The sequence below is a fragment of the Centropristis striata genome, chromosome 5, assembly GCF_030273125.1.
Source record: "Centropristis striata isolate RG_2023a ecotype Rhode Island chromosome 5, C.striata_1.0, whole genome shotgun sequence".
NCBI lineage: Eukaryota > Metazoa > Chordata > Actinopteri > Perciformes > Serranidae > Centropristis > Centropristis striata.
Genome location: NC_081521.1, coordinates 7108540 through 7135760, shown reverse-complemented (window position 1 = coordinate 7135760; position 27221 = coordinate 7108540). Strand labels below are relative to the sequence as shown.

At 35.3% G+C, this 27221-nt stretch overlaps 1 protein-coding gene across 2 annotated transcripts in view; it reads right to left on the bottom strand.

Moving 5' to 3' along the window:
* opn7b (opsin 7, group member b) overlaps positions 1-27221 on the bottom strand; it is a 102439-nt gene that overhangs the window by 7050 nt on the left and 68168 nt on the right. Inside the window, exons 2-4 of one of the 2 annotated variants that reach the window (XM_059333941.1) lie at positions 18271-18358; positions 18027-18189; positions 13774-13901 (exon numbers count right to left, since the gene is read on the bottom strand). In XM_059333941.1, coding sequence (XP_059189924.1) covers positions 13774-13901; positions 18027-18189; positions 18271-18358 — 379 coding nt within the window. Of the gene's footprint in view, positions 1-13773; positions 13902-18026; positions 18359-27221 lie in introns of both variants that reach the window. The other variant, XM_059333940.1, reaches the window with a different exon arrangement.

Genomic DNA, 27221 nt, shown 5'->3' with positions numbered 1-27221 from the left:
TTATTTTTTAAAGCAATGTCATATCTGTTAAGATTCCAACTGAAAAAAAAATCATGAAATCATTCGCAATTTATAAAAATATAAATATTATTTCTGCAATGGCCACTTTGATCTAGAAACATTCATTAATTAGCTCTCTATGAAGCAGTTTTCATAGTTAGTGGCAGAGTACACCATTCCCCACTGGATTCAAGGCTCAAAGGAAATAATGCATGTATGAAATCTACATAATGTTATCTCTTGACAGTCAGTATCTGATAAGTCTCTTTTAATTGTATCAGAGCTGGAGTTAGTTACTGCTAATGCAAAAGTGCAATCTGCTATTGTTCAGCTTGCAAAACACGGGGTGGCTTTTTGTATGAAGTGGCCACAGGAATCACTATGCATTTTGTCTTAATCATGAGGGTGTTTCCACTACAGTCCAATACCCAGAATGAGGCGGGTCTCACTCGCAGAAACACTCCGGAGCGGACTTTTGACAGGACTTTTTCGTCCCTGTCGAAGAACAGGGCCGTTTTTCTCCCCTGAAAAAAGCCTGGTATCTGATTGGATAGATCGCTAAGCATTTTTGTGTCTTTTTTGGTAATTCTGTGTATGATTTGGTCATTTTGTGTCTTTAAAAAAAAAGTAATTTAGTGTTTTTTCAGTCATTTTGTGTCTTTTTTTAGTAAATTTTTGTCTTTTTTTTTTGTCATTTTGATAATGCCTCCAGGTAATTTGAGTTTGAGACCCCTGTTGTATAGCTTACTTTGTACAGTGCATGTGGTCTTGGCTGTATAGACTCTTTAGTTATAAATCGGGTTTTTATTACGCAGGGAGAAAACAGTCACTTCATGAAAGAAAATGCTGACACCAGCTTTTACCCTTTACTACACCATGCTCACTATATGTACCACTTCATATACTGTATCTACTCATTGTGTCTTTTTTTTTTTTTGTAATTTTGTGTCTTTTTTGGTAAATTTGTGTCTTTTTTGGTCATTTTGCGTCATTTTTGGGTAATTTTGTGTCTTTTTAAAAAATAATGTTGTGTCTTATTTGGTAATTCTGTGTATTTTTTGGTCATTTGTGTCTTTTTTGTCATTTTATGACTTTTATAAAAAAAGTAATTTAGTGTTTTTTCAGTCATTTTGTGTTTTTGTTTGGTCATTTTGTGTCTTTTTTTTAGTAATTTTGCGTCTTTTTTTGGTTATTTTGATACTGCCTCCAGCAGCCCCCAGGTAATTAGAGTTTGAGACCCCTGTTGTATAGCTTACTTTGTACAGTGCATGTGGTCTTGGCTGTATAGACTCATTAGTTATAAATCAGGTTTTTATTACGCAAGGAGAAAACAGTCACTCCATGAATGAAAATGCTGACACCAGCTTTTACCCTTTACTACACCATGCTCACTATATGTACCATTTCACATACTGCCATATATTGTGAAAGATGTAATTTTTGACGGTGATTGAGATCTATTTCATGCCAATTGTGCCTGAAATGGTGTCAATTTTCACAGCCAACACCACTTAACATGACGACAGAGAGCCTGTATCGATTCTGTTAGCAGTTAACTGTAAGTCAGTCCTCTTAAACTGTACAGCAAATCACCAAGTCCTATTCATTCTCTTCTTCCCTTTTCTATTCCCAGCTCATCTCCCAGTTGTCATTAGATCCTGTCCTTTTGGGAAAGGCCACGTTTGTGAGTTATCCAGCCTCAGCCTTTTTGTTTAATTGACTTCGATCCACTGATCACAAGTTCATCAGCAGTCATCGGTGGCTGTAGATTAAAGCTAATAGGAAGAGCCAGGTCCATGCTCGGCTGTTGGATTACCAAGTGGGGGCTAATTTGTCTGTCATCAGGGGGTACTTCAGCCGTGACAAAAAACTAATAAAAGACTGGAAGGAAGAGGCACTCTCCATCTCCCTCCCCCATCTCGCCTCACGCTCTCAAGATCCCCTGCCAAGAGATTTTGTATTTCATCAGATGAACCTTTAAACACAATCTTTTATGGTTTGCTCAGGGATATTTTGGCAAGACTGTGACGCAAAAGTTAAAAATGGTTTAGTATTTATTCATTTCAATTACAAGGGTTTGTTGTAAAGGGTTTGTTGTTTGTTTTTACGGTAAAAAACAGCAGCTGCCAGATGGTTGCCAGAACTTTACTGTAATAAATACGGTGCAACTTTTTCTAATATTACGGTAAAATGATCTGAGCACTGTTGATTTCACGTGAGTTCAGTTTATTCTATATTTGGTAACACTTTGCAATAACCACCTAAATGATGTTTATAGATGGTTTACAAACCAATTATTAACCATTTACAAAGTACTATACATATTTAATCTAAATGTTTTAAACCAATTTCTTAAAGGTATATGAGTCATTTAGAAAATCATTAACATACTTAATATGGTGTTAAAGTGTTATAATGAGTGCAACTAAAACTATTAATAATTTAGTTGTTTGTTAATGGTAAAGTAACTATAAACTTATATTAACTTCTTGAGACCCAAGCTTTTGTATGTATTGTTAGTTTCTCCTAGATATTTAGGATTAGTAGGACCTGATAAGTACAAAAACTAAGCATTGTAGGAAGTAGTTTTTGAATAAATAATGGGTTTATTTAATTGTCTTACACAATTAATTCACCAGTGTATAAAACGTTTTATTTTCTTACATTTACACCCTCTCTTTGGAAGAACAACAGAAAAAGGCTATTCGATCAGAATATCAATCTACAAATCTTATTAAGCACAAATAAACAAGTTTTAACCATAAAATCTGATCAGGTTTTGTACCTGGTCCACTTTGGTCTGGAGATAAGCTGTTGATTGACTTTAGCAAGATGCTGCCATCTGATTTTTACACTAATTGATGTGATTGTGCTTTTTCTAGAGTGTGTACTACTGAGGACAAGAGGTCATCGTTAAGCAGAATTAAGTATAAGGTCAAAAGGCAATTAGTATTTACCATTCTAAATGGCCTATGGTTTATAAATGATGATTAAATATTTAAATATAATCTGTTTACCATTTATAAATGAGGGTTATTGTATTGTAAGTCTTACCCAAAATTTAATTTAATTGTGACCTTAAAATAGGAACTCAAACTGAATTGTGAATTAGAAGAATAGTTAGTTAGAATGGTTTTTAAACATGCTCTTTAGTATCAGTGTGTAAGTCCTTATCAACAAGGAAGTCAGCCTGGTAGATTTTAAAGACTTAGATTTATTTTTTTATTTCATTTTGCAGCTTTGATATTCCGACTCAACCACGTTGGCTAATCCTGGGAGAGCTGAAAAAGGCAAAGCTGTTTATTAAGCTGAAATAGAAATATTTGTAGAAGTATTTTACTGTCTCATCAGTTCTAAGAAGTAATGGGAAAAGACTCCATGTACTAAATAATATTCCTGGTAGGATATCTTTTTACATTCTCGTTTAACTTTTTCCTCTTTCACAGCAGCATAGAAGCCAGTTCATATTTAAAAAAATGTGAGTGTTTCTAATTCTGATTTTAGAGTTTATTGTTCTTTGACAAGTGATACAGTTGCCCATGTTTAATTTATATGTGATAGCCTTTTCATAATAATTCCACACGCAGAAACTGATCCTTGTGTCAGCAAATGTTTTTTTTTTTTACTCCCCGTTCCCCCGGTAACCTTATACTCTTACATTTTTGGTTTTACCGCATAAAAACAGGTCCTTTATCACTTTTCTCATGTTTATAAAGGACTACATGGAACTGTTTGCCACCACTATTTTCAGTGTTCTTTGAGCTTGTTTTGTTCAGGATTTTACATTTTACAAATATTATTTAGCTTTTTCTGCGAAACACCAAATGTTAATTTACCCCAGTTTTCTAAATGAAGTTGTTTGTATTATTCTTTGTACCCATTTTTAATCTGGGCAAAATACTTAATAATAATAAAATACTAATTAATAAAAATGACTGGGTTAGGTCTGTCGACCAATCCGAGGCTTATTAAGACAAATATTTAATTTATGCAGCATTTATAAAGTATTTTCTTGACAATTATATGGCAGAATAGCGTTTAATACTTCTAGCAAATTCATTTTGTCTACTTATATCGTATCGTACCGTATTTATTACGGTAAAGTTCTGGTAACCACAGCTGCCATTTTTTTTTTACCGTAAAAAAACCCCCTAAAAAACGCTTTTTTATTACAGTGCATGCAGAGGAAATGCAGAAATAGTGACAGTCAAATAAAGGAATGTAAAAAAAATCGAACTCCCACTTAAAAAAAAAAAAAGGTGCCTTATTGCCTGCAGGTGAGACTGCCAATGCAATTACTCTCCATGTTGATGCCGTTCATCAGCATGTCTCCATCATGTCTAACTGCTGCTGACGCCGTTCTCTTGTCAATAGGAGGTCGACAGTACGATGGACTCAAACTGCTGCCGCTGCACGTCTGCAATTACTGTCTAAACCTCCGTCCCTGTTGATTGTGTATTGGTGAGAATGTGTGTGTCTGACTAGTGGAGCTGTCCGCTGGAGTGTTTAAGCTAGTCTAGAAACAAGAGCAGAGCATGTTTTAACGAACCTGGTCTCACAGAAATCCGTGAAATAGCCACGGATTTTGCTTAACTCAAAATCCGTGGAATAGCCATGGAATCGCTCAAATTTCCGTGAAACTGACACGGATTTTGATACAATGCAAGTTAAAGACAGTCATATCCTGTGGCCATCCCATTGATATTTGTTCCTATTGGTTTGTTCCAAGTCACGTGACTTTCAAGGTCCCGGCGGTCAGAACAAAAAACATGGCGGACAGTTCTCTCATTTTTAGTGAAAAAATTCATATTTTGACTTTGTTTCTGCATAAAAATGTATTTTGATCACATTTCTAGCGAGAAATATATGTTTTATTTTCTAAATATTCACTCAGTGAATGTACATAATCACTTTGTATGTTGGAATAGCCACGGGATATGACTGTCATTAACTTGCATTGTAGCAAAATCCGTGTCAGTTTCACGGAAATTTGAGTGATTCCGTGGCTATTTCACGGATTTTGAGTTAAGCGAATCCGTGGCTATTTCACGGATTTCTGTGAGACCATGTTGGTTTTAACAGTGTGTCTGTGTTTCTGCGTGCATTTGTTAAAAGGTTCCTTGCAGCAACGTCTCATAAAGGCCTAATTATTTATCCTCATTTGCATTTCAAACACTTTTATTTGTGAAGCTTGTAGTGTCTTGGGTTACACACTCTGCATTATAGTCGGTTTTCTTTGGGAAACAGACAAGAGGAGCTCTTTAAAAACAGCCTTGACTTCAATTACACTGTGCCCATTAGCACCAAGCGCTGAATCTGCTGCTGTCTGGAATAGACCTCTTTTTACCCATTTTTTTGAAGTTGTTTAAAGACTGTAAAGCCTTGATTAGTTCTGTTGTGATCTCCAGCTGTGTTTCATATCTCATCCACACTGCCAGCATCACATTTCTTATGTCTTCTGCTACATTCTGCTCATTTCTTCCCAGAACAAATATGCCATCTTCTGCTCTCTCTTTTTTCCATTATAGTAATCACGCCTGCTTCAAAAGTATTTTACCTTGCGTGTCAAGCATTATAAATCCCGTTGATACAGAATGTGTCAGATTGGCTCCGTGGGCTCCGTGTACGCCTGCGGTGTGTGAGGGTGAGGTAGTGTGTGTGTGTGAAACATATAAATGGGAACATCCCTGGATGCTGCACTCCAGGATGGAGATTCCTGGTGTGAAAAATATGTAAAGCTACCGTGCAGCCGAGAGGTGATGATCACAGTGTTTCTGTGTGAAATTAAATTATATACAGTTTCTGGCAACTGATACCAATTTGTATGCAGAGGTCTATCACAGACAAACCGTTATCTATTGGTATGAGGGGTTTAAATCACAGGTTTCATCACGACACAATACAAAACCAGAGAGAAGGTCAAATATTTTGGTAACACTTTACAATAAACATCATTTATAAATGGTAAACAGACAGTTTATCAATGTTTAATCATCATTTATAAACCATATATAGACCATTTAGAATGGAAAATACATAATGTATTAATCTTTAAATAACTAAATCATTTATAAATGGCAAATAGATGGCATATTAATGTAAGTATATAGTTACTTTACCATTAACAAACAATTAAATTTAAATTAATAGTTTATTAATAGTTTTAATTGCACTTGTTATAACATTCTTAACACCATATTGAGTATGTTAATGCTTTTGAAATGATTCATATACCTTTAAGAAATTGGTTGGAAACATTTAAAGATTAAATATGTATAGCACTTTGTAAATGGTTAATAATTGGTCTATAAACCGTCTATAAACATAATTTAGTTGGTTATTGTAAAGTGTTACCAATATTTTTATTATAAAAATATCAACCTGGTCTCACAGGAATCCGTAAAATAGCCACGGATTTGCTTAACTCAAAATCCGTGGAATAGCCACGGAATCACTCAAATTTCCGTGAAATTGACAATGTCTAGATATCAGCTCTTTAGTTGAACTCTTATGAGCTCTTTTTGTTGTTATTATATTTGTCGAATGAACCTTTAGTTGTACCAAGCATGAAATGAACAAGAAATTGAAGAAAACAAGGGTGGTCTAATCACTTTTTCCATGACTGTAGTTCAAATTTGCACTGTGATCTTTGCTCCAGGCGAGCTGCAGCTTTTACTTAAGATATTTCTTTATTTAAATGCGTGTAATTTTGTGTCTTTTTTGTGTCATTTTGTGTATATTTTTAAAATAATTTTGTGTCTTTTTATGGTAATTCTGTGTCTTTTTTTGGTCATTGTGTCTTTTTGTGTCATTTTGTCTTTTTTAAAATAATTTTGTGTCTTTTTCAAGTAATTTAGTGTTTTTTTTTGTTAATTTTGTCTTTTTTTGTTCATTTTGTCTTTTTTTAAATAGTAATTTTGTGTCTTTTTGGTAATTCTGTGTCTTTGTTAAGTAATTTTGTGTCCTTTTTTTATCATTTTGATACTGCCTCCAGTGGCCCCCAGGTAATTTGAGTTTGAGACCCCTGTCGTATATCGATATCCAGCCTAAATATATCGGGATTTGACTTTTGGTCCATATCGCCCAGCCCTACACTGAGCTACACATTGATGCTCTGCCTGCTTAATCAAATAGTGTAAATGTAACAGAATACATACCAGCTGTATTTTAGAGCCATGCAGAAGCATTATTTCTGATCTCAGGATGGATATGTCACAGCTCAACGTGCTGTCCGACAAGAAAGTCCTTGGTTACCATGGTTACCAGAGGCAGGAGTGCCCTATGTTTGGATACGTTACTTTTTGTCCAACTCATTAATTAGCAGACCCTAACAACATCAGAATTAATTTGCACGTTAATATTGAAATCTGCTTTGGATTTGACTGCTAATTACCACAAATGTCTCGTGAAACATTAACAGCTACAGGACAGCTGTGGATGTTTGTGGGTAGATCAGTCTCATCTCTACTGGATTAGTTGAAACTCGTGACTCGTTCCTATTTGCTGGTGCCGTTTGTACATGGTGACACACGTTGTTATGGTTTTTAAGACGGCTCCTCTGGATAATTGGTCTGTTTTTCTAACTGCTGCATTTGCATTTTGAGCACATTTGATTTTGCCTCTTTGGAGTTGATGTTGAGATTCACAGTGGTGGTTGCCAAGGTTCTTTATTGCCGCTAATTAGCAAATACAACTAATTTATATTACACCTGCATCAACCAATCTTTGTTTTTAATTGTGATAATAGATTTTATTACTTAATTATTTATCTGCCCCTCCATGGAAATTTTTATCAAAGCCATCAAACTGATACACAGCAAACAGGGGAATATACAGATTTGGTTTCAATCGTAATCCCAACTGTAAAACAACTACACTGACTACTGAGTAACTCACATTAAGCTGGTACAATCATTATTTTTATCATAGCAAGGCAACTGTTTATATATCCCCAGTGCCAGAAATGTGAAGATGCCGTGTAAAAGGAAAAGAAAAACAGAATGAGTATATATTTAGGAAAGACAAAGGTTTATCAATTTTCATACATTATTAAATTGAATATATCAGAAAGGTTGAGCAAATTATTGCATTCTCATTTATTTACATTTTAGACCAGGGGTCTCAAACTCAAAATCAAAATGGCAAAAAAGACACAAAATTACCCAAAAAAAGACAAAATGATGAACCCCCCCCCCCCCCCCCCACTAAATTACTTAAAAAAGACACAAAATGGCAAAAATACACAAAATGACCAAAAAAAGACACAGAATTACCAAAAAAGACACAATTATTTAAAAATACACAAAATGACCAAAAAAGACACAAAATAACCAAAAAATACACAAAATTATTTAAAAAATGACCCAAAAAATACACAAAATTACTACATAAAGACAAAATTATTTTAAAAAAGACACAAAATGACCAACAAAAGTAATTAAAGGGACCTTCCACACACAACACGTTAAAGTGCCATTCATATAAAACTCACATTAAACTTGGGTGGGGGCCACAAAATATCGTCACGAGGGCTGCAATTGGCCCGTGGGCCGTGAGTTTGAGACCCCTGCTTCAGACAATGTCCCAGCTTCTTCAGAATCAGGGTTATACTTGTGATATGGCCAACAAAGATGTCTATCAATAAATATATAAATGAGGCCAAGGTCTTCTGTTCCATTCACCTCTGTTTTTCATCTTCTGAGCTCTGATGGTGGATTTGTTTATAGAGAAGTGTTTACCTTAATCTCCTCTGGATTATAATGTAAACAGAACTCTTGCAGCTGCTACTTATGCTTGCATGTTTTGAAAAAAGGTGACCAGAAGTGTATTGACATCTGACATGTCAACTGTGGACCTTGAACTAAACCATGACATTATCTATGTGATAATGTGATATGTGAAGGCTTTTCTAAGTGAACAGCCAGTAAAAGGGAATCTAAATTGATGTTTGAGATGATAATTTTCAACCCAATCGCTAAACTTGTTTACTGGTTTCATATCGTCCTTGAACCCAACAACACGTAATCTATCCATTTTCTTTCAATTACCGAGGGCTTATAGCTAACCAAGGTAGCTTCTAGATGTCCCTCTCCCCAGCAACAGTTTCCAGTCCTTAGACCCGAGGCTCTTCAGTGTGTTTCTGGGTCCTCTTTCCAATTGGACGTGCTTGGAGAACCTCCATTGGGAGGGGCCAGGAGGCATCCTGATCAATTACATAAACCGCCTCTGCTGACTCCTTTCAAAACGAAGACGAATCCTTTTCGCTTTTCGCAGCAAGATCAAATTTGTACAAAAAAGAATCATAGTTTCATTGCTATATTTTGCAGCAAAATAAAGGTGATTATTATATAAATAGTCACTTATTAGAACACATTTTTACTATAATTATCAGGACTTTGGGGCTTTATTGCTGAGACTTTGTGTATCCTTCTTGTGTAAATCTGAACTCTTGTTTCTTTTGTCAGAGATATGAACACAGTTGAGATTTATTGGGATTTTTATATCCAAACTCTCAAAAGCCAAAGAGCTAAAGTGATTAATGCAAACTGTGATTTGTTTTTTTTTACTTTTGCACTGAAGTTGGGACTCTTCAAAATCTTCTCAACCCTAAAACTAAGTCCTTCTTTTCTGTTGTTAACATTTATTCAGCAATGGTCTGCTAACTTCAATGTATACCTGAAGGCCAATGGAGGAAAATGGTTCAATTCAATAAAGGTAAAGTCTGATCATGCAGTAAACACATGCAGAAATCCAAAGAATCCATACTGGTTTTAAAGAACATAAAATTTATGTTGCTTCCAAACTTTTGGCCTGTAGTGTTCATGGACTTTTCCTTCCAGCTCAGCTCCTTCTTCACGTCAACTGTCGCACCATATCGCCCTGTTCATCCCACACTCCATCTACCCACTCAGTAAACAAGACCCTGAGATACTTGAACTCTTAAAAATGGGAACCACCACCCACTCGCCCCTCTGGGAGAAATCAAACACAATGGCACTCAACCAGAGGCTGGTAAGAATCCCCACACCCATCCAGTGCGTCACACCATGGGCAACTCCAGAAAGGAACCTGGTCTCACAGGAATCCGTGGAATAGCCACGGATTCGCTCAAATTTCCGTGAAACTGACATTTCACTACAATGCAAGTTAATGACAGTCATTGTAGCGAAATCCATGTCAGTTTCACGGAAATTTGAGCGAATCCGTGGCTATTCCACAGATTCCTGTGAGACCATGTTGCCAGAAAGGCGAGGGTCAAGACCCTCCAGGAGTTTGATTCCAGAACCACACTGCAAAAAAAGGTGTGTCTAAAAACAACATAAATACACTAAATCTGAGGGAAATTATCTTGCTGCATGCAAGATTTCTTAAATTAAGATTATTAAATCTAGAAATAGCCTGTTGTACGCTTAAAATAAGAAATTAACTGCAAGCATGATAAAAAACACTAAATCTGAGGGAAATTATCTTACTGCATGGACTGATAATTTCACTTAACACTTATAAATCTAAAGATTTTTTTATCTTGGTAAGAAACTAATTTAGAAAATAATTGTCAGGTCACTCTGCTCGGGCCAGTTTATCGCATTTAATTTATCTTATTTTAAGAGTTAATTTCTTATTTTAAGTGTTCAACATGCTTATTTCTAGATTTAATAATCTTAATTTAAGAAATCTTGTCAAGTGAAATTATCTGTCCATGCAGCAAGATCATTTCCCTCAGATTTACTGTTTTTATCTTGTTTTTAGACTAACTTCTTTTTTTTTTTTGCAGTATTGCCCTCATATTGCATATATATATAGGTGGAAAAGGATTTTCAAATTGTCATTCTGTTTTCTTTGGAGAAGGTATAATTGTTAACCAAAACATATATATTGACAGGTAAAAAAAAATCCTTAAAGCTACATTATAGATGGCGTTGGCTAAATCAAGTTTTGTGTTCCAAGACAACAAATTACATCAGAGTTAATGAAAACTAATTTACAAACATGAAGCTTGTCAATAGTTAATTGGACGATGGATGCTTCAATTATAACCTGAAAGTGCTTCTTACAGCAGCAGCAGTCAGATTTAATTTATCTGTTGGGAGATTAAAGGAGGTGTTTGATGTTTGGCTGTCTAGTTTATGATTGTAGGCAAATTAACAAGTACAGCTGCTCATATTTAGGTTAGCAACGTATCAAAAACTGACACCGATCAGGAAATAATGCTGGATTGGGACTTCCTTAATTATACTGTTATTACCGATGGTTATTACCCATTTATTACACTTTGAATACTGGTTATTATTGCTAAATAAAATAGGATTTAGAGCATGGGTCTCAAACTCGAGGCCCGCGGGCCAATTTCGGCCCTCGTGATGATATTTTGTGGCCCCCACCTTGATATGAAAGTTTAATGTGAGTTTTATATAAATGGCACTTTACCGTGTTGTGTGTGGAAGGACCCTTTAATTACTTTTTTTGGTAATTTTGTGCCTTTTTTTCATAATAATCATTTAAAAAAATAATTTTGTCTTTTTTTGGTAATTTTGTGTCTTTTTAAAATAATTTTGTGTCTTTTTTGGTAATTCTGTGTCTTTTTTGGTCATTTTGTGTCTTTTTTGGTCATTTTGTGTTTTTTTTTTAAATCATTGTGTCTTTTTTAAATAATTTTGTCTTTTTCTTAGTAATTTTGTGGCTTTTTTAAATAATTTTGTGTCTTTTTTGGTAATTCTGTGTCTATTTTGGTCATTTTGTGTCTTTTTTGGTCATTTTGTGTTTTTTTGTCAATTTGTGTCTTTTTAAAGTAATTTATTGTTTTTTCAGCCATTTTGTGTCTTTTTTTGTAATTTTGTGTCTTTTTTGGTCATTTTGTGTCTTTTTTAAGTAATTTAGGTTTTTTTTCCTGTCATTTTGTGTCTTTTTTTGGTCATTTTGATACTGCTCCAGCGGCCCCCAGGTAATTTGAGTTTGAGACCCCTGATTTAGAGTAACTGTTAACATATATCATCATCAGTAGATGCATTTGTTGTTCACAACTCATAGTCACAGGGCTAGCTCGGCCATTCGACCAAAATCCCTTTCAGAGCTGCTGAAACTGAAGAGGCCATTTGTGGCTAACATGAAATTAGGCTTTACTCTGTTCTTGATGATGAATAATCAAATCAAATCAATTTTATTTATATAGCCCAAAATCACAAATCACAGAATTGCCTCAAAGGGCTTCTCAGACTGGTACGACATCCTCTGTCCTTAGACCCTCACATCAGCCAGGGAAAAACTCCTTAAAAACCCCTTTTAGCAGGGGAAACACACAAAACCCTTTTAGCAGGGGAATAACACACATTGAAATTCATTAGTAAACACTGAAAATATAGATGGATCCAAAACATGCAGTCAGGGAATCATGTAATTCCAATAACTGGTTTCGGTTGTGAGTTTTTCAAAGAAGACCCTGCAGGGGAATACATTAAAAAAGGAAATGGGGTAAATTAAAAGGCCTTGTAAAACAGCTCCTTATTTACATATTCCGCTGTTTGAAGAGGTTAAAGCATGGCCTTGAACATTAACATTACTGCAGCATGGCCGCTTTTACTATCTAACAAGTCCTTGAGCTGCTGGCCTCACGGCATTAGAATTTCTCCCTTTAGGTTCAAGGCTTTTGGCTTCAGGGAAGTAATATATGAAGTCTTTTATTCAGGGGAAATGGTTCACCTCTGTGGCAGATCACCTGGCCTAGAACACAAAATACCAATATTAACCATAAGTAGTGATGGGACGGACTGTACCGAGGCTTCGGAGCGTCTTATTGGGCTATTTTGTCCAGTTTTGAATCCTTTTCATCCTGCCTGTATACAACACTTAAAAATGTTTAAATGCCATGTTGGTATATATTTTTTTCAGCACAACCTCACCTATATGACCGAATAATAATAATTGATTTTTTATTCTGACTTACTGGCTCAACATTTTGAACCAAAAAGAAACAAAGAAAAACCAACATAAATGTGATCTTGTGATTGTGTGTGATCCTGTCATCCAACTCTGGTTTTTATTCAAGTGGAACTCTATTTTATTTGTGTCTTGTGCGTTTAGCGTAACAATTTGGGTCATTTTGTGTCTTTTTTTAGTCATTTTGTTAATTGTAAGTTATTTTGTGTATTTTTTGGTCATTTTGAGTCTTTTGTTGTGTCTTTTTTTGGTCATTTTGTGTCTTTTTGTGTCTTTTTTTGGTCATTTTGTGTCTTTTTTTGGTCATTTTGTCTCTTTATGTGTCTCTTTTGGTCATTTTGTGTCTTATTTAGTCCTTTAGTCCAACATAAAATGTGATTTTGAATCTTTTTTCTTTACTTTCAAAACACTATCTTGCTCAATAAAGAATTTTAAATGTTGCAAATGTGAACAAAGGTTGCAAATATAACATATAAGGGGGTTACATCCAGTTCTATCATTTTATACTAAATATATTTGAGCTTGTCTCCAGTTTTACTTGGTATATCATCATCAAACTGGAACTGGCCTCATGGAGTTTACAGCCAGAACTTTAGAGGTAAATTTACAGTAGGGCTCCACGCTGCTTTGTTTGTGGATGTCATGAAGAAGTCTGGATTTGGAGTTTTGGAGACTCCAGAGGGTTATAATAAAGCGCAATGGATCCCTGCCAAATTGAGTCCAAGCACAGTGGCAAAAATATTGTAAAATGATATATATATATATATATATATATAGTGTTGTTTTACTGTGATAGTTTACATAGAATATAGGTTTAAGCATAAAGAGTGGTTGTCTCACCATAGTTTGGGCAGCAGACTTTAAGCCAGCAGACACAGGAGAGCACCGCGAGGTTGGTCAGACTGCAGAGGCCGAACAAAACGCCACAGAAGGCATAGATAATACAGGTCAACTCATTAAACAGCCACCTGGATGGAGAGAGGAAAAGAAGAGAAGATTGGTTACTGACAGATTTCAAATCTTTCTGGTGAATTAAACCCAGAAGATTAAACAGGTGATGCAGCTTCTGACCTTCCCCTGGGTCACATACAATTACAGCCAGCAGTGATGCGTTTTGACCCGGTCACTATCAGCTTTAGGGATCAGAGCAAGCAGGGATGAAGCAGGAGACAAACAAGAGACAAAGTGCCATGTATATTTGCATTACTAAAAAAAAATATTGTCACCCTGTTAAAATAATCGCCTCACTAATTTTTTCAAGTTTTGCGGGAAACACAAAAAACTTCACTAAAAGTGTAACATATGACATTTATTGATCATTTCACTCAAAAAGGATGTAACAAAGGATGTCTATTGGTATAGTAATAACACTGTGTTTAAATTATGTAACTTAAGAGAAATAAATGACTTAGGAAATTTTTTGAACATGCCTTGGTGACTTAAGCAAGATATGGTAACACTTTATTTTGAAGGTGTCTACATAAGACTCACACAAGCCTGTCATAAACATGACATGACAAGTATCATGAATGAATTAATGTTACTTCAAAGTGTCATTAATGTTCATGACACATCCCATGTCATGTTTATGACATGCTCATGTCACTCTTATGTAGACACCTTCAAAATAAAATGTTACCATATCTTGCTTAAGTCACAAAGGCATGTTCAAAAAATTGCCTAAATCACATTTTATTTTGACTTAGGCATAATAAATCCACTTAAGTCACACACTTGACATAGGCCATTATCTTAAAGGGATAAAATCACATGATCTGATCAACTGAGGATGTAGGTGATTTTACCATAGGTGGCATGAGGAGATGATTTAGGCAAAAAAAAAAACTATTTTGACAAAAAATGACTTAGGCGATTAATTTAACAGTGTGACAATATGTGATGGAGACATTATGCTCCTCCATAGGACCCATTGAAATTGTATTATGATCGTTTTAATTTTCAGATTTCCATTTCCGCTTAACCTTCACTTATTTAGCTGTGTATTCAAATGTAAGTTGATGGTTAAAGATGAAATAAGAAGAAAGAAGTAAATGCTTTTTCAACCACTTATAAGCATGTATATTAATTTAGAGAATAGCTAATTAAGATGAAAATTAGCTTGGAATGTCACAACCCCTGTTAAATGACTCAAAATGTGATCAATTCAGTCAAATTTGGAAAAATCTAGAAGAGCTACATTATCAAATAATTTTCTACCCATGCAGGTTAGCCAAGAGCCAAAACAGTTTTCTCTTGTGTGCATGTGTTGTGTATTAATTTGAAGGTGTATTAAAATATCAGACATATAGCAATTTAAAATGCATCACATATGTTTTGACAAACACACAGAAATCTGACCAACAGTCACAGTCTCTTTACAGGAAGCTCCTGCTTGATTAAAATATGAGCAGCTCTGATTTAGGAAATCCCACTGCACCACTTGGAACAATAACAGGAAAGCAAGAGACCTGACACACGAACATTAGGTATATAGTGACAGAAATATGAAAACTGCGCAGTTGCTGTTCGAATCAAGGACCTGGTTTGTGTATCTTGAATATTATATCTGTTTTGTGATACTTGTCAATAAATCCCACACAGGGCTGTCTTTCTAGAAACTTTTGTTGTCTCCTGAGATTTTCCACTACACATGCTCTATGGGCCCCCAGTGTGGAAAATCCATAAAAGGTCAGAGAAATTTTATACGCAGAAGACAAACATTTTTGACGTCATGTGACACTGAGCAGTTTACAAAGTAAGGAAATGAGACCCCGCCTCAGAGGGGGGATGTTTTGTGTATTAATTTGAAGATGTATTAAAATATCAGACATATAGCAATTTAAAATGCATTACATATGTTTTGACAAACACACAGAAATCTGACCAACAGTCACATTCTCTTTACAGGAAACTTCTGCTTGATTAAGATATGAGCAGCTCTGATTTAGGAAATCCCACTGCACCATTTGGAACAATAACAGGAAAGCAAGAGACCTGACGCATGAACATAAATTATAATAGCACCAGAAATTAGGATTACTGGGGACTTGCTGTTCAAACCAAGGACCTTTTTTTTTGTATCTTGAACATTGTATCTGTTTTGTGATACTTATAACTTATAAATCCCACACTGGGCTGTCTTTCTAGAAACGTTTGCTGTCTCTTCAGATTTTCCATTACATTACCAAATTCTCTTTATATGCCCATGGGTTAGTTGCACTTTGATTGCCTGAGAGGGTGAAAAAAAGTCCACCAATCAGCTTGAAGTGGCTTATATCAATACATTTAATAACAGTAGATCAAATCACAATGTGAAAACGATGTGACCTTGTGAAAGCGGTCACTCAAAGTGATGGACCAATTTATCACCTCAATCTGCAGCTCCCCTCGGCACCATGCAGCTCTGGACGTTACACCCTTGTGTGTAACTATATTATTATATTTTATCTCCATTATCATATCATGCTGGCCTACAAAGTTGTTTCCGGTACTGCACCAAGGCTATAATAGTTTTGATTTGTCATCAGTTTTAGTTTTAATTTCGTTGTGATTTTTTGTTTTCAAATTCAGTTAGTTTTAATTCGTTTTTAATGTGAGTTTACTAGTTTTGATTAGTTTTTATTTTTTGGAAAATGCTTAGTTTTTATTAGTTTTAGTGTTAGTTTTTTGCAATGGGGTATTTGTTGTGTGCCAGATTAAAAAAAGTCACAATAAATGTTGCCTTTATTTCCTTTGTCTGATCCATCTCAGCCCCAATAAGTTTATTAAGTCCTTTAAAAACCTCCTGAAGACCCAGATCTTCTCTCCTAGCACCACACCACAACTCTACTCCTTAAAGAATCCCCACTAGCACTTATTGCTGCACTAACGGCTCTTATTGTACTATTCCTTGATTGTTCCCCTTTCTTCCTGTAAGTCGCTTTGGATAAAAGCGTCTGCTGAATGAAATCTAAATGTGAATGTAAATTAGTGACTTTGTAAAGGCTTTTCCAACGACCTCCTCCTGCTAGGAAAATATAAAATCCTTTATGAATTTACAACCACTCAAATTCACATGGATTAATATTAATTCTCACAGCTGTCAGCTCTCAATTGCCAGTTGTCAACTGTTAACTCTATGGAGTCTTGGGCTATTTTGTCCATTTTTAATCCTTTTCATCCTGCCTGTATACACCACTTAAAGGTCACCTATATGACCTAATAATAATAATTTTTTTTCATTCTGACTTACTGGATCAACATTTTGAACCAAAAAGCAACAAAGAAAAACCAACATAAATGTGATCTTGTGATTGTGTGTGATCCTGTCATCCAACTCCGGTTTTTATTCTAGTGGGACTCTTTTTTATTTGTGTCTTGTTTAACGTGACAATTTTGGCCATTTTGTATATTTTTTAGTCAATTTGTGTCTTTTTTTTAGTTTTTGTTTTCATTTTGTGTGACAAAATGACTAAAAAAAGACACAAATGACCAAAAAAGACACAAAAATGACAAAAAAAAGTAGTAATTTTTGTGTCTTTTTTGGTCATTTATGTCTTTTTTTAGTCATTTTGTGTCTTTTTGTGTGTTTTTTTTGTCATTTTGTGTCTTTTTGTGTGTTTTTTTAGTCATTTTGTGTCTTTTTTTGGTCATTTTGTGTCTTTTTTAGTCATTTAGTCCAACATAAAATGTGATTTTGAATCTATTTTTCACTTTCAAAACACTATCATGCTCAATAAAGAATTTGAAATGTTACAAATGTGAACAAAGGTTGCAAATATAACATATAAGAGGGTTACATCCAGTTCTATCATTTTATACTAAACATATTTGAGCTTGTCTCCAGTTTTACTTGGTATATCATCATCAAACTGAAACTGGCCTCATGTAGTTTACAGCTTTCGTGGACTCCAGAGAGTTAAAACCCTCAATTTCTCCATAAACAACGAAGACATGACATCTGTTGCCTTGATTGCAGCTACACCCCTGCAACCTTTTCCTGCCTTCCACCCTTTGTGAGTCTCTCCTCTTTCCTTGTCCTTGGAAAATATTGACAGAGAAGATGTCATAGCAACAAAGGAAAGAGATGTGGAGAACTTGAAAGGTGGACTTACATGTGAGTGAAGGCTGAGGGGATCGCCAGTGGGAACAGTGTTATTGTCATGCCCAGGTCACTGATGGCCAGGTTCACCACAAAGAACTCAGCCGGCTTCAAGGAGGACTTCTTTCTATAGGCCACAAACAGAAGGATCCCATTTCCCAGCATCGACAGCACACCTACAGAGACAGAGTGGCGTGATGTATTAGGGCTGTTTGATTTGAACACACTTTCACACAGATAAAGAAAAAAACACTTACCAAAAATGGTGTAGAGAGTTCCCATAAGGAAGTCATTCTCTTTCGATATTCTGGACACAAGCAGAAATGTTTCGGAGGCATTTCCCATCTTGACCAAACATCGAAACAAAAGAGAGAGAGAGAGAGAGAGAGAGATTAGCATTAAAAACATTTCAATTTCAAATAAAAACTAGCAAAACAACTTTTTTTTATGCCCATCCTGATGCCTCAGAATGGATAAAACACAAAGTGACTTTGTTTCAATGCCCCAAGACCAAGTTATATAGTAAACATAACATGAGAGAAATTGTTTATTGTTTATTTAAAAGGATTCTACGGAAACCCTAAACGGAGATGTATTCATATATTTTTTTCCCTCTGTTTTCTCGTGATAACAAGTTAATTTCAATTGTTTTTCTGAGATAATGACATCATTTTCTCGAGATCTTGAGAAAACAAATAAAATTAACTCGTTTTCATGAGAAAACGGAGGGAATAAAATATATGAATGCATGGCCGTTTAGAGCTTCCGTAGAATCCCAATTAGCTGACGCCAATTTTTTAATAATAATTTTTAATAGAGTACCACAAGCATTTATGGTGACAACTCAAGTCATTATAAAAATATATAAAAAAGAAAAAAAAAAGAAAAGAAAAAGTAAGTCAAGTCAAGTCAAAGTTTATTTATAGAGCACATTTAAAAACAACCTCAGTTGACCAAAGTGCTGTACAGTTATTAAAATAGAATAAAATCATACACAAATAGGTATAAATAAAAACAATGAAAACAACAAAATACTAAAAACAGTAAAACAATAAAATAGTAATAAAAACTCAATCCAAAACAGAGTTAGAGATATAAAAAAAAGAAAGAAAGCATTATACAGTCTTGTATCACATAGCCCAACCACACTCTAATAAAATGACAATATAATTAAGGTGTTGAAATCAAATACATTCTTAATCTTCTCTTAAAACCACCACTAAAGCTCAATCAACCTATAAAATAGTGACAACTTCAAAGAGACAGTCTCAGGTAGTGGTAGAGTAAAGTAAAGTCCACCATTTGCCCCTCGAGTGTTATAAGAATGAGCATTTGAGTGGTAAATTATATTATTATAAAAAGATTTAGGAGTCTGAGTATTAATTATTTTATGCAAGTATATTAGTACATTAGCAGATATCTATCCTTGACTGCATTAGTTCTTGGAGAACAACCAAGAACAAGTCTTGCAGCTTTGTTTTTGAGGCACTTGTAATTTGTTTAAACGACTGTGGGATGCAGCAGACCAAACAACTGAACAGTAATCAAGATGACATAAAACCAATGAACAAACTAATACTACACTGCAAAAAGCCACCTCTCAAAAAAAAGAAAAAAAGTACAAAAAATAGGTGTATTTTGCTTAAAAACAGCTAAATTATCTGCCAATGGAACAAGAAAATGTGTCTTGTCAAGACTTTCCAAAACAAGTAAAAATATCTAATCTTAACTAACCCAAAAATACTTAGAATTAGTGTATTCTTACTTATAAAAATTGTTTTTTTTAATGTTGTTGTGAAATGTTTCATGTTAACTGTTTAAATATCAAGTGTCAATTTACAGCTCTGTGCCAATGTACTAGTTAATTACATACACACTACACAACAATACACACTTCTATTGTTTCATTGATAATAAAACAATTGATTCCATCTGGCTGCTTGTTTTAACCGCCCCCCCTCATGCCTCCATGGTGGAAAAATCGCACTAAAGTGCCCTCAAGAGTGGTGAAAACGAGAGGAAGTGCCTTATTGGCTGCCCTTTACACGTGCAAAAAATGATTAGATGTCCTCTCGGTTGCCCCTTCATACAATAAATCATGATGATGTGCCCTCTAGATAAAAAAATGTTTATAACATGCCTTAATGAGTGCCCTTTTAGTGCCATTCTGGTACCTCCATGGTTGAAAAAGTGTTGCTAAAGTGCCCCCTAGATGGTGAAAACGAGAGAAAGTGTCTTATTGGCTGCCCTTTACACATGAAAAAAATGATTGACTCCCTTCTAGGGTGCTCCTTCATACAACAAATTATGATGATGTGCCCTCTAGAGCAAGAATATGGCAAACCGAAAAAATCTGTTGTGCTTAGCTAATGAGGTGCAGACGTTCATTTCTTTGGTTGGTAGCCATCGAACGGGGAATGCAAAAGAGGCGTTGCTTTACTTTTGGCGTTGTAATGACAAATGTGAGGAGTTTGCACTCATTTAGCTCTCAAAGTGCACAAGATTGATGCATTTTACTTAAAAATGTACAAATTTTCTCCCGGGGGACATGCCCCCAGACCCCCTTACATGGTTTGGTTCGATGGTTTTAATTGTCAATACCATATCATTAATTACGTTGATCTGGATCTCCTTTTAAACCTCTGAAGTCCAGGAGATTTTGGTTGAAATTTGTCAACTTCCTATGGATTCGTTTCTGTCTCTGTTTAGCATCTTTCAGTCTGTCTTTACATCACATGCATGGTTCCTTTTTCTCCACACAAACTTGGCTATCAGTCAGATTTTTCATTTTATTTTAATTAACAAAGTGTAAAGCTGCAAGGAACCCAAAATACAAACAAAAGACACAGGTTTCTATGGAAACGTACCATTTAAATTTTTTTTTTTTTACCATTTATACACACATTACCATTTATACACACAAAAACAGCAGAAATAATAATAAATAATAAAACTACAAAACAGTCTAGTTGCATGTAAATTAAAAATAGCAATAGTTTTCATTGTAGAAAGAAAATTCACATTTTAAAAATGGTCTAGAAACATAAATGGCACACTGTGAAAGCTCCTATGATTGAACTTTCAACTGGCTTTCTCAGCTTGTCTACATATCATATATAAATAAAGTTATTACTGTAAATAAAACGTGTGTACTTTCAATAAATAGATGGAGGGTTAACTTAATGCTTATCGTAATCAAAGATAAGTACTATTTCATCATACATGATGCATCATAGCTTTTAGCGTGCTGGTGGGGCTCCATGTTGTGCAGAATGTGCCCTGTTGATTTTTTCGCCCTTCAAACAGTCCGCCACTGATTTACAATGTCTACACCTACTTCTGTTTTTACAATTTACAAGCTACACACTGTCTCATCAAAGAGCAGAGGCTGCTCCCATGTACACATTCAACTCCATCCTTCACTTGAATATCAGTCATTTGCATACACTGAATGACCCGCTGCCAATAGAGTACTCACTGAGGCCAAGGCAAGCTGCTGAGGCAGTCTTTTTTAAAGGAAATTATGTGTGGAGATAAGATGAAAATGTATTCATAGCCCTTTCTATTTACTCAATGACTTCACCTCTACTTACACATTAAAGGGAGCCAACAAAGGGAACAGACATGTTAAATCACCTGGGGTTAAGAGTGGAGCTGCTTGCAGATAAATCCCTATTACCATAAACTCTAGAGATTATCTTCAAAGAGAAGGTGAGGAAAAAAATTAATGTTTTTCTACATGAACTTTCTATTACAATTTTATGTGGCTGCTGTTAAACGTAGCAAGCATGTGTAATCCTGCAAAGGTTTGTGTGCAGATGCAAATACTTTATTTGCCTTTTTTTGCATTTTAGTGTTTATGGTTAAAATTTTAATAGATAAAAATCGTAAAACTAAATCTAAATCAACTGTAAATCTGAACTGTAGTGTAAAGTGCAAATCTTAACAGTTGCCAAATACTAAAAAATTACCCTCGACTCTTCAGTGCAAAATGAAAGTGGTGGAATGTAACGAAGTACATTAACTCAAGTAGGATACTTAAGCAAAATTTTCAGGTACGTCTACTTTCCTATTATGTAACTTTAAACTTCTACTCCAATACATTTTAAGAGGCAAATATTGTATTTTTTTTTATTCCACTACATTAAGCAGCCAGCTTTAGTTAGATTTAACAAAAAAATTTGACAACAGTAAAAAGCAGCTTACAAAAAGCATCAAAAATAATGATCCAAGAACATATAGAATATATACACAGTCGCCCATTAAGTTGGAATAAAATATTTTTTTTACCCTTTTTCCATGAAATGATTGTGACAATGTGATTTATTATTGACAGATAAGTGTATATCTTCTCAAAACTTTATTACTCAATCTCTTCCAAACATATCACAATAAAAATGAAATCACAATTCACAGAGGATTGTGTCTGAAAAATAAATAAAATCCAACTTTATGGACGACCCTGTATATCAATCTAGGTGGGGCCATTCTGAACAATAGCCGTGTTTCCTTTAGGGGAAAAAGTGGCCACCGTGAAAGTCTCAGGCCACGCCCTCTCAAAAGTCTGCTCACTCTGCATGTCTCGGTTACAAGTTATCCCCCAGAGGGCTAACTGCACAACATCAGCAGTTGATCATAAACAAAGCAACATGGCTAATTATGCACAGCGTCTACGCTGATCATAAACATAGTGATCGTGAATTAACCGGCATCGCTAACTGTGCACAGAGTGTCTGGTGCTTGTTGCAAATAAACAGAGATCTCTAAGTGAACACCTCCTGCAGCAGCAGCACATACACACTGTACTGTACTGTTAGCCTATTAGCTAAGGGGTTACAATCCCCTCTGGCTCTGCGGCTGGGAGAGACTGCTGCAGGAGGACTGTGCTGCTTCAACTCCTCCTTACTCTTATTCTTCATTAAGAAGAGCCGCTGACCCCCGCAGCTCATTAAGAAGAGTAAGAACGAGTCTCCAAAAGTCTCCAATAACACCAGAAAAGGTCGCTGGATTTAGCGATCTATCCAATCAGCAAAAAAAAGGTGCCACACTAGCAGAAGAACACACAGACAAGTTCAACAAATGTATGAAGCATACACAAGTATAGAAGTAGCGATTAAAGTGTCAATATTGCAGATACCCTATGCAAGAAAATCAAGAATACACCAGTGTAACACTAATATGGAATGAAAGGCTTACAGTGTGCAGGTTAAATCAGTACACACATACAGAGAGATTTTAAAACTACATTAAATAATTGAAAATGTATATGTGTGTGTGTGTGTGTGTGTGTGTGTGTGTGTGTGTGTTTACACAGAATAAAAAGTAATTTGCCCTAATCAGGCATTTCCTCTACTAAGCAAGGTTCATTTAGATAGGGAGAATGACACATTTATAAAGTCCTATGCAATTATTGGGAGTGTGTTTGGAGTTAATGATGTTGTTAACTGGTGGGACACAGTGATTCACATCATTTGCTTGAGTAAAAGTAGCGTTAGCACACTCTGAAAATACTCCATTATAAGTAAAAGTCCTGCATTAAAAAGTTTACTTGGATTCAGAAAGTAGTCATTCTGCTGAATGGCCTCTGACATTGTTATATTATTATATTGTGCAAATGCATTGCAATTATTGATGCATTAACCCTCCAGAGTCCATGAAACCACCGGCACATTACTGAGTGATATTGTCAAATATGTTTAGTATAAAATATTGAACTAGATATTATCTGTTATATGTTATATTTGCAACCTGTATTCATATTTACAATATTTAAAATTCTGTTTTTTGAAACATAATTTTCAAGATCAGATTTGATGTTTCCTTTGTTTCTTTTGGGTTCAAAATTAACTTAATAGTTCATTTGTGTACTTTGAGCTATAATTTCTACTATATGAACAGATTATTTGGTTTCTGTGTAAAAATCTGGAAAAACAAAAAAAAAAATAGTATCTATATTTGTGAAGTAAAAGTAAAAGTGCAGTTGAAAGTACATCTGCCTCTGAAATGTAAGCATAAATTAGCATAAAATGAAAATACTCTTTTAAATGACATTTAAACCATTACCGGTTCTCCATAAATGTCGGCCAGGATGGATGTAATACATACAGTTTTTGTTCTTATGAATACAGAAAAGCCCCTTGCGTCCAACAAGCAGTGTGGCATATTTCTGTAAATCAATGTGATCAAAATGTAAAAATATGCAAGACTTCATGTACTCCTCATGTCTTGTGTTGGCTGCAAATTCATCCAATTTATTGACCAGTAATCCCACATTCCCCATGATACAGCTTTATGTTTTTGGCTTCTTTTTCTCCTCTCACTTAACTTCTTGCTCTTTTAATATCTCAGTAGCTCCACAAGATGTAAATAAAATATCACTTTCTTTCCTGTCTGGGAGTTTGAAATTTACTTTTCAGAAAACAAAGATAGAAAGATCGAAAATGTAGTGGTTTTTGATAAATGATGTAGGAAACGAGTTCCTGGCAGTGCCCTTTTAGATTTCACTTTGTATGCAGTTCAGAGTATCGTATAGATCCAAGAAGAATTTCCGTCAGGGGTTTTATCACTCAACTGTGTTTTTCAAGACTTCACAGCAGTTGAAATATGGAGTAAGTCGTTTCTAAACTTTTATAAAGGCTAAAACCACCTGCAGCAGTTATCAGCCCTGCAGCGTATGTGTTTGCAGACACAAATTCGTGGAATTATATCTTCAAGCATGTCTGAATCTATAATAGCATCTTTATGTATTTCCATACATTTATGATTATTGATGGGGGATTGTATTTCATACTGAGGTGTCTCTCTTGTTATTACATCGGTTTTCCCTTCAGGTTACAGCTCTTTACTTGAATCATAAGCATATTTTACACTCCAACACATTACCTACTTGGCTTATGAAACCATTTAAAATCAATTGCAGCGACTTAAAATTGCATGGTGGTAAATTGTGAAAACAAGACTGTTCTTTGTTGAAAGAGTACAGAATTAGGAATGCCCTCCTATAGAGTATATATATATAGCTAGTGCTGCAGGAATGGGACCTAAAAACTCGGAAAGGGATTATTAGGGCCTTGGGGCAATCGCACCGAGCACTACTGTTATACTGTGGATTTCTTCTTCTTCCTCTTCCGGACGCAATTTCGTCCCGCTACTAGTCCTACAACTTGAAGAGTTGCAGGACAAATTATATATCAAAATGTGCGGTTTGATCGGGATCGGTGTGCTATTACTTTTCTCTACAGAATCTGAATTTTTCGTGATGTAAGTCGCGAAAAACTGCCCAAAATTTTGCATTGAAATGAATGGGATGGCTGACAAAAAATTAGCGAAAAAAGTCCTGAAAAAAGTCCGCTCCGGACGGCTCGTATTCAAATTAGGGGCGTTTCAGCGTGTGAGACCCGCCTCATTCCAGGTATTGGGCAATAGTGGAAACAGCCCTTTTATAAGTTATTTTTATACAATGTAATTGTCACCTCAATATCATGTAAATTTCCTGACATGTGTACATTCATGTGACTAAACCTAAGCAGGTAGTTTTGCCAGTGTTTATGTCATTTTTAAGGTATTTAATCCAAACCATGATCTTCTTTTGCAAACCTGAGTATGTGATTTTTATTTTCTAATCCTAAGCATGCCTTTTTTGCACCTAAACATACCAAAACTGCAAGGAAAACAACAAAACCAACCATTGAATGGGGCTGAAAACACTCAAAATGAGTGGTTATTTACATTACTGCTCACTTCCTCTTCTACTCAATGCTTTCCTCTCAGCAGTGTCAGGGTTGAAGGGGCAAGAATGGATTAACAGTCTGTCTGAGAGGATGAAGTCAAGAGAGCGGCAGCGGGGGGAGGAACCCTCGCTCACCCCGTCAGTCTAAGACAGGAAAAAAGCCTATACAGAGTGAGGGAAAGTCATGAAGTGACTGTCAGCCTGAAGCTGAATGAAGGAATTGGGGCTAATCATTGTAGAGGACGTTTGTGACAACATAAGCCTTGCTGTCATACAAACTGAACTTTAAGTCTACACGCACACGGACATACGAACACAAACACAGATACAGAAGAAACAGAAAGAGTGAGCTAAAATGTGGAAGAAAGCGAAGAAGACGGAGACTGTTGTAAAAGAATGGTAGGATGGAACGAATAAGCAAGGACAATTGAAGGATGAGAGAAATCCTATAACTGAAACTGTCAGGAAGAAAGGATTGAAAGCAGAATGATGGAGATTACCCATAAGACGCATGGGACAATGTCAAAATCCACTGATACTGAAAACATCCACCCTGCACACACTTATCATTGAATACCCTTGGGAAATAAAAAGTGATTGAGAAAGCGGGGTTCACAACCATAAGTGTATTTGCTCCCAAACATATCTACACTGTAAAAAAAATTCTGGTGCTTTTACAGAAAAAAAATGGCAGCTGTGGTTACCAGAATAATTCTGCAAAAAATACAAGTGTACAATAAATAAAAACGAAATGTTAATTTACTGGTATTCAATGACAATAAGCAAAATCTGCATGTAAATTTTGCATAAATAAATAGTATAAAAGCAGCATCATCCTGTTAAATTAGCAGTAAAGGACGGTATAATCTACAACTTTAAAATGTTTTGTTTTTTTTAAATTACGACAGTTTTAGGCAACATGGTCTCACAGGAATCCGTGAAATAGCCACGGATTTGCTTAACTCAAAATCCGTGGAATAGCCACGGAATCACTCAAATTTCCGTGAAACTGACACGGATTTCGCTACAATGCAAGTTAATGACAGTCATATCCCGTGGCTATTCCAACATACAAAGTGATTATGTACATTCACTGAGTGAATATTTAGAAAATAAAACATATATTTCTCGCTAGAAATGTGATCAAAATCCATTTTTATGCAGAAACTAAGTCAAAATATTGATTTTTTTCACTAAAAATGAGGAACTGTCCACCATGTTTTTTGTTCTGACCGCCGGGACCTTAAAAGTCACGTGACTTGGAACAAACAAATAGGAAAAAATATTGACTTGCATTGTAGCGAAATTCGTGTCAGTTTCACAGAAATTTGAGTGATTCCGTGGCTATTCCACAGATTTTGAGTTTAGCGAATCTGTGGCTATTTCACAGATTCCTGTGAGACCAGGTTCGTTTTAGGATGTAAAATTTACAAGTTGTTCTGTAAAGATGTTGACATATGTATTGTATTTTTTATGGTA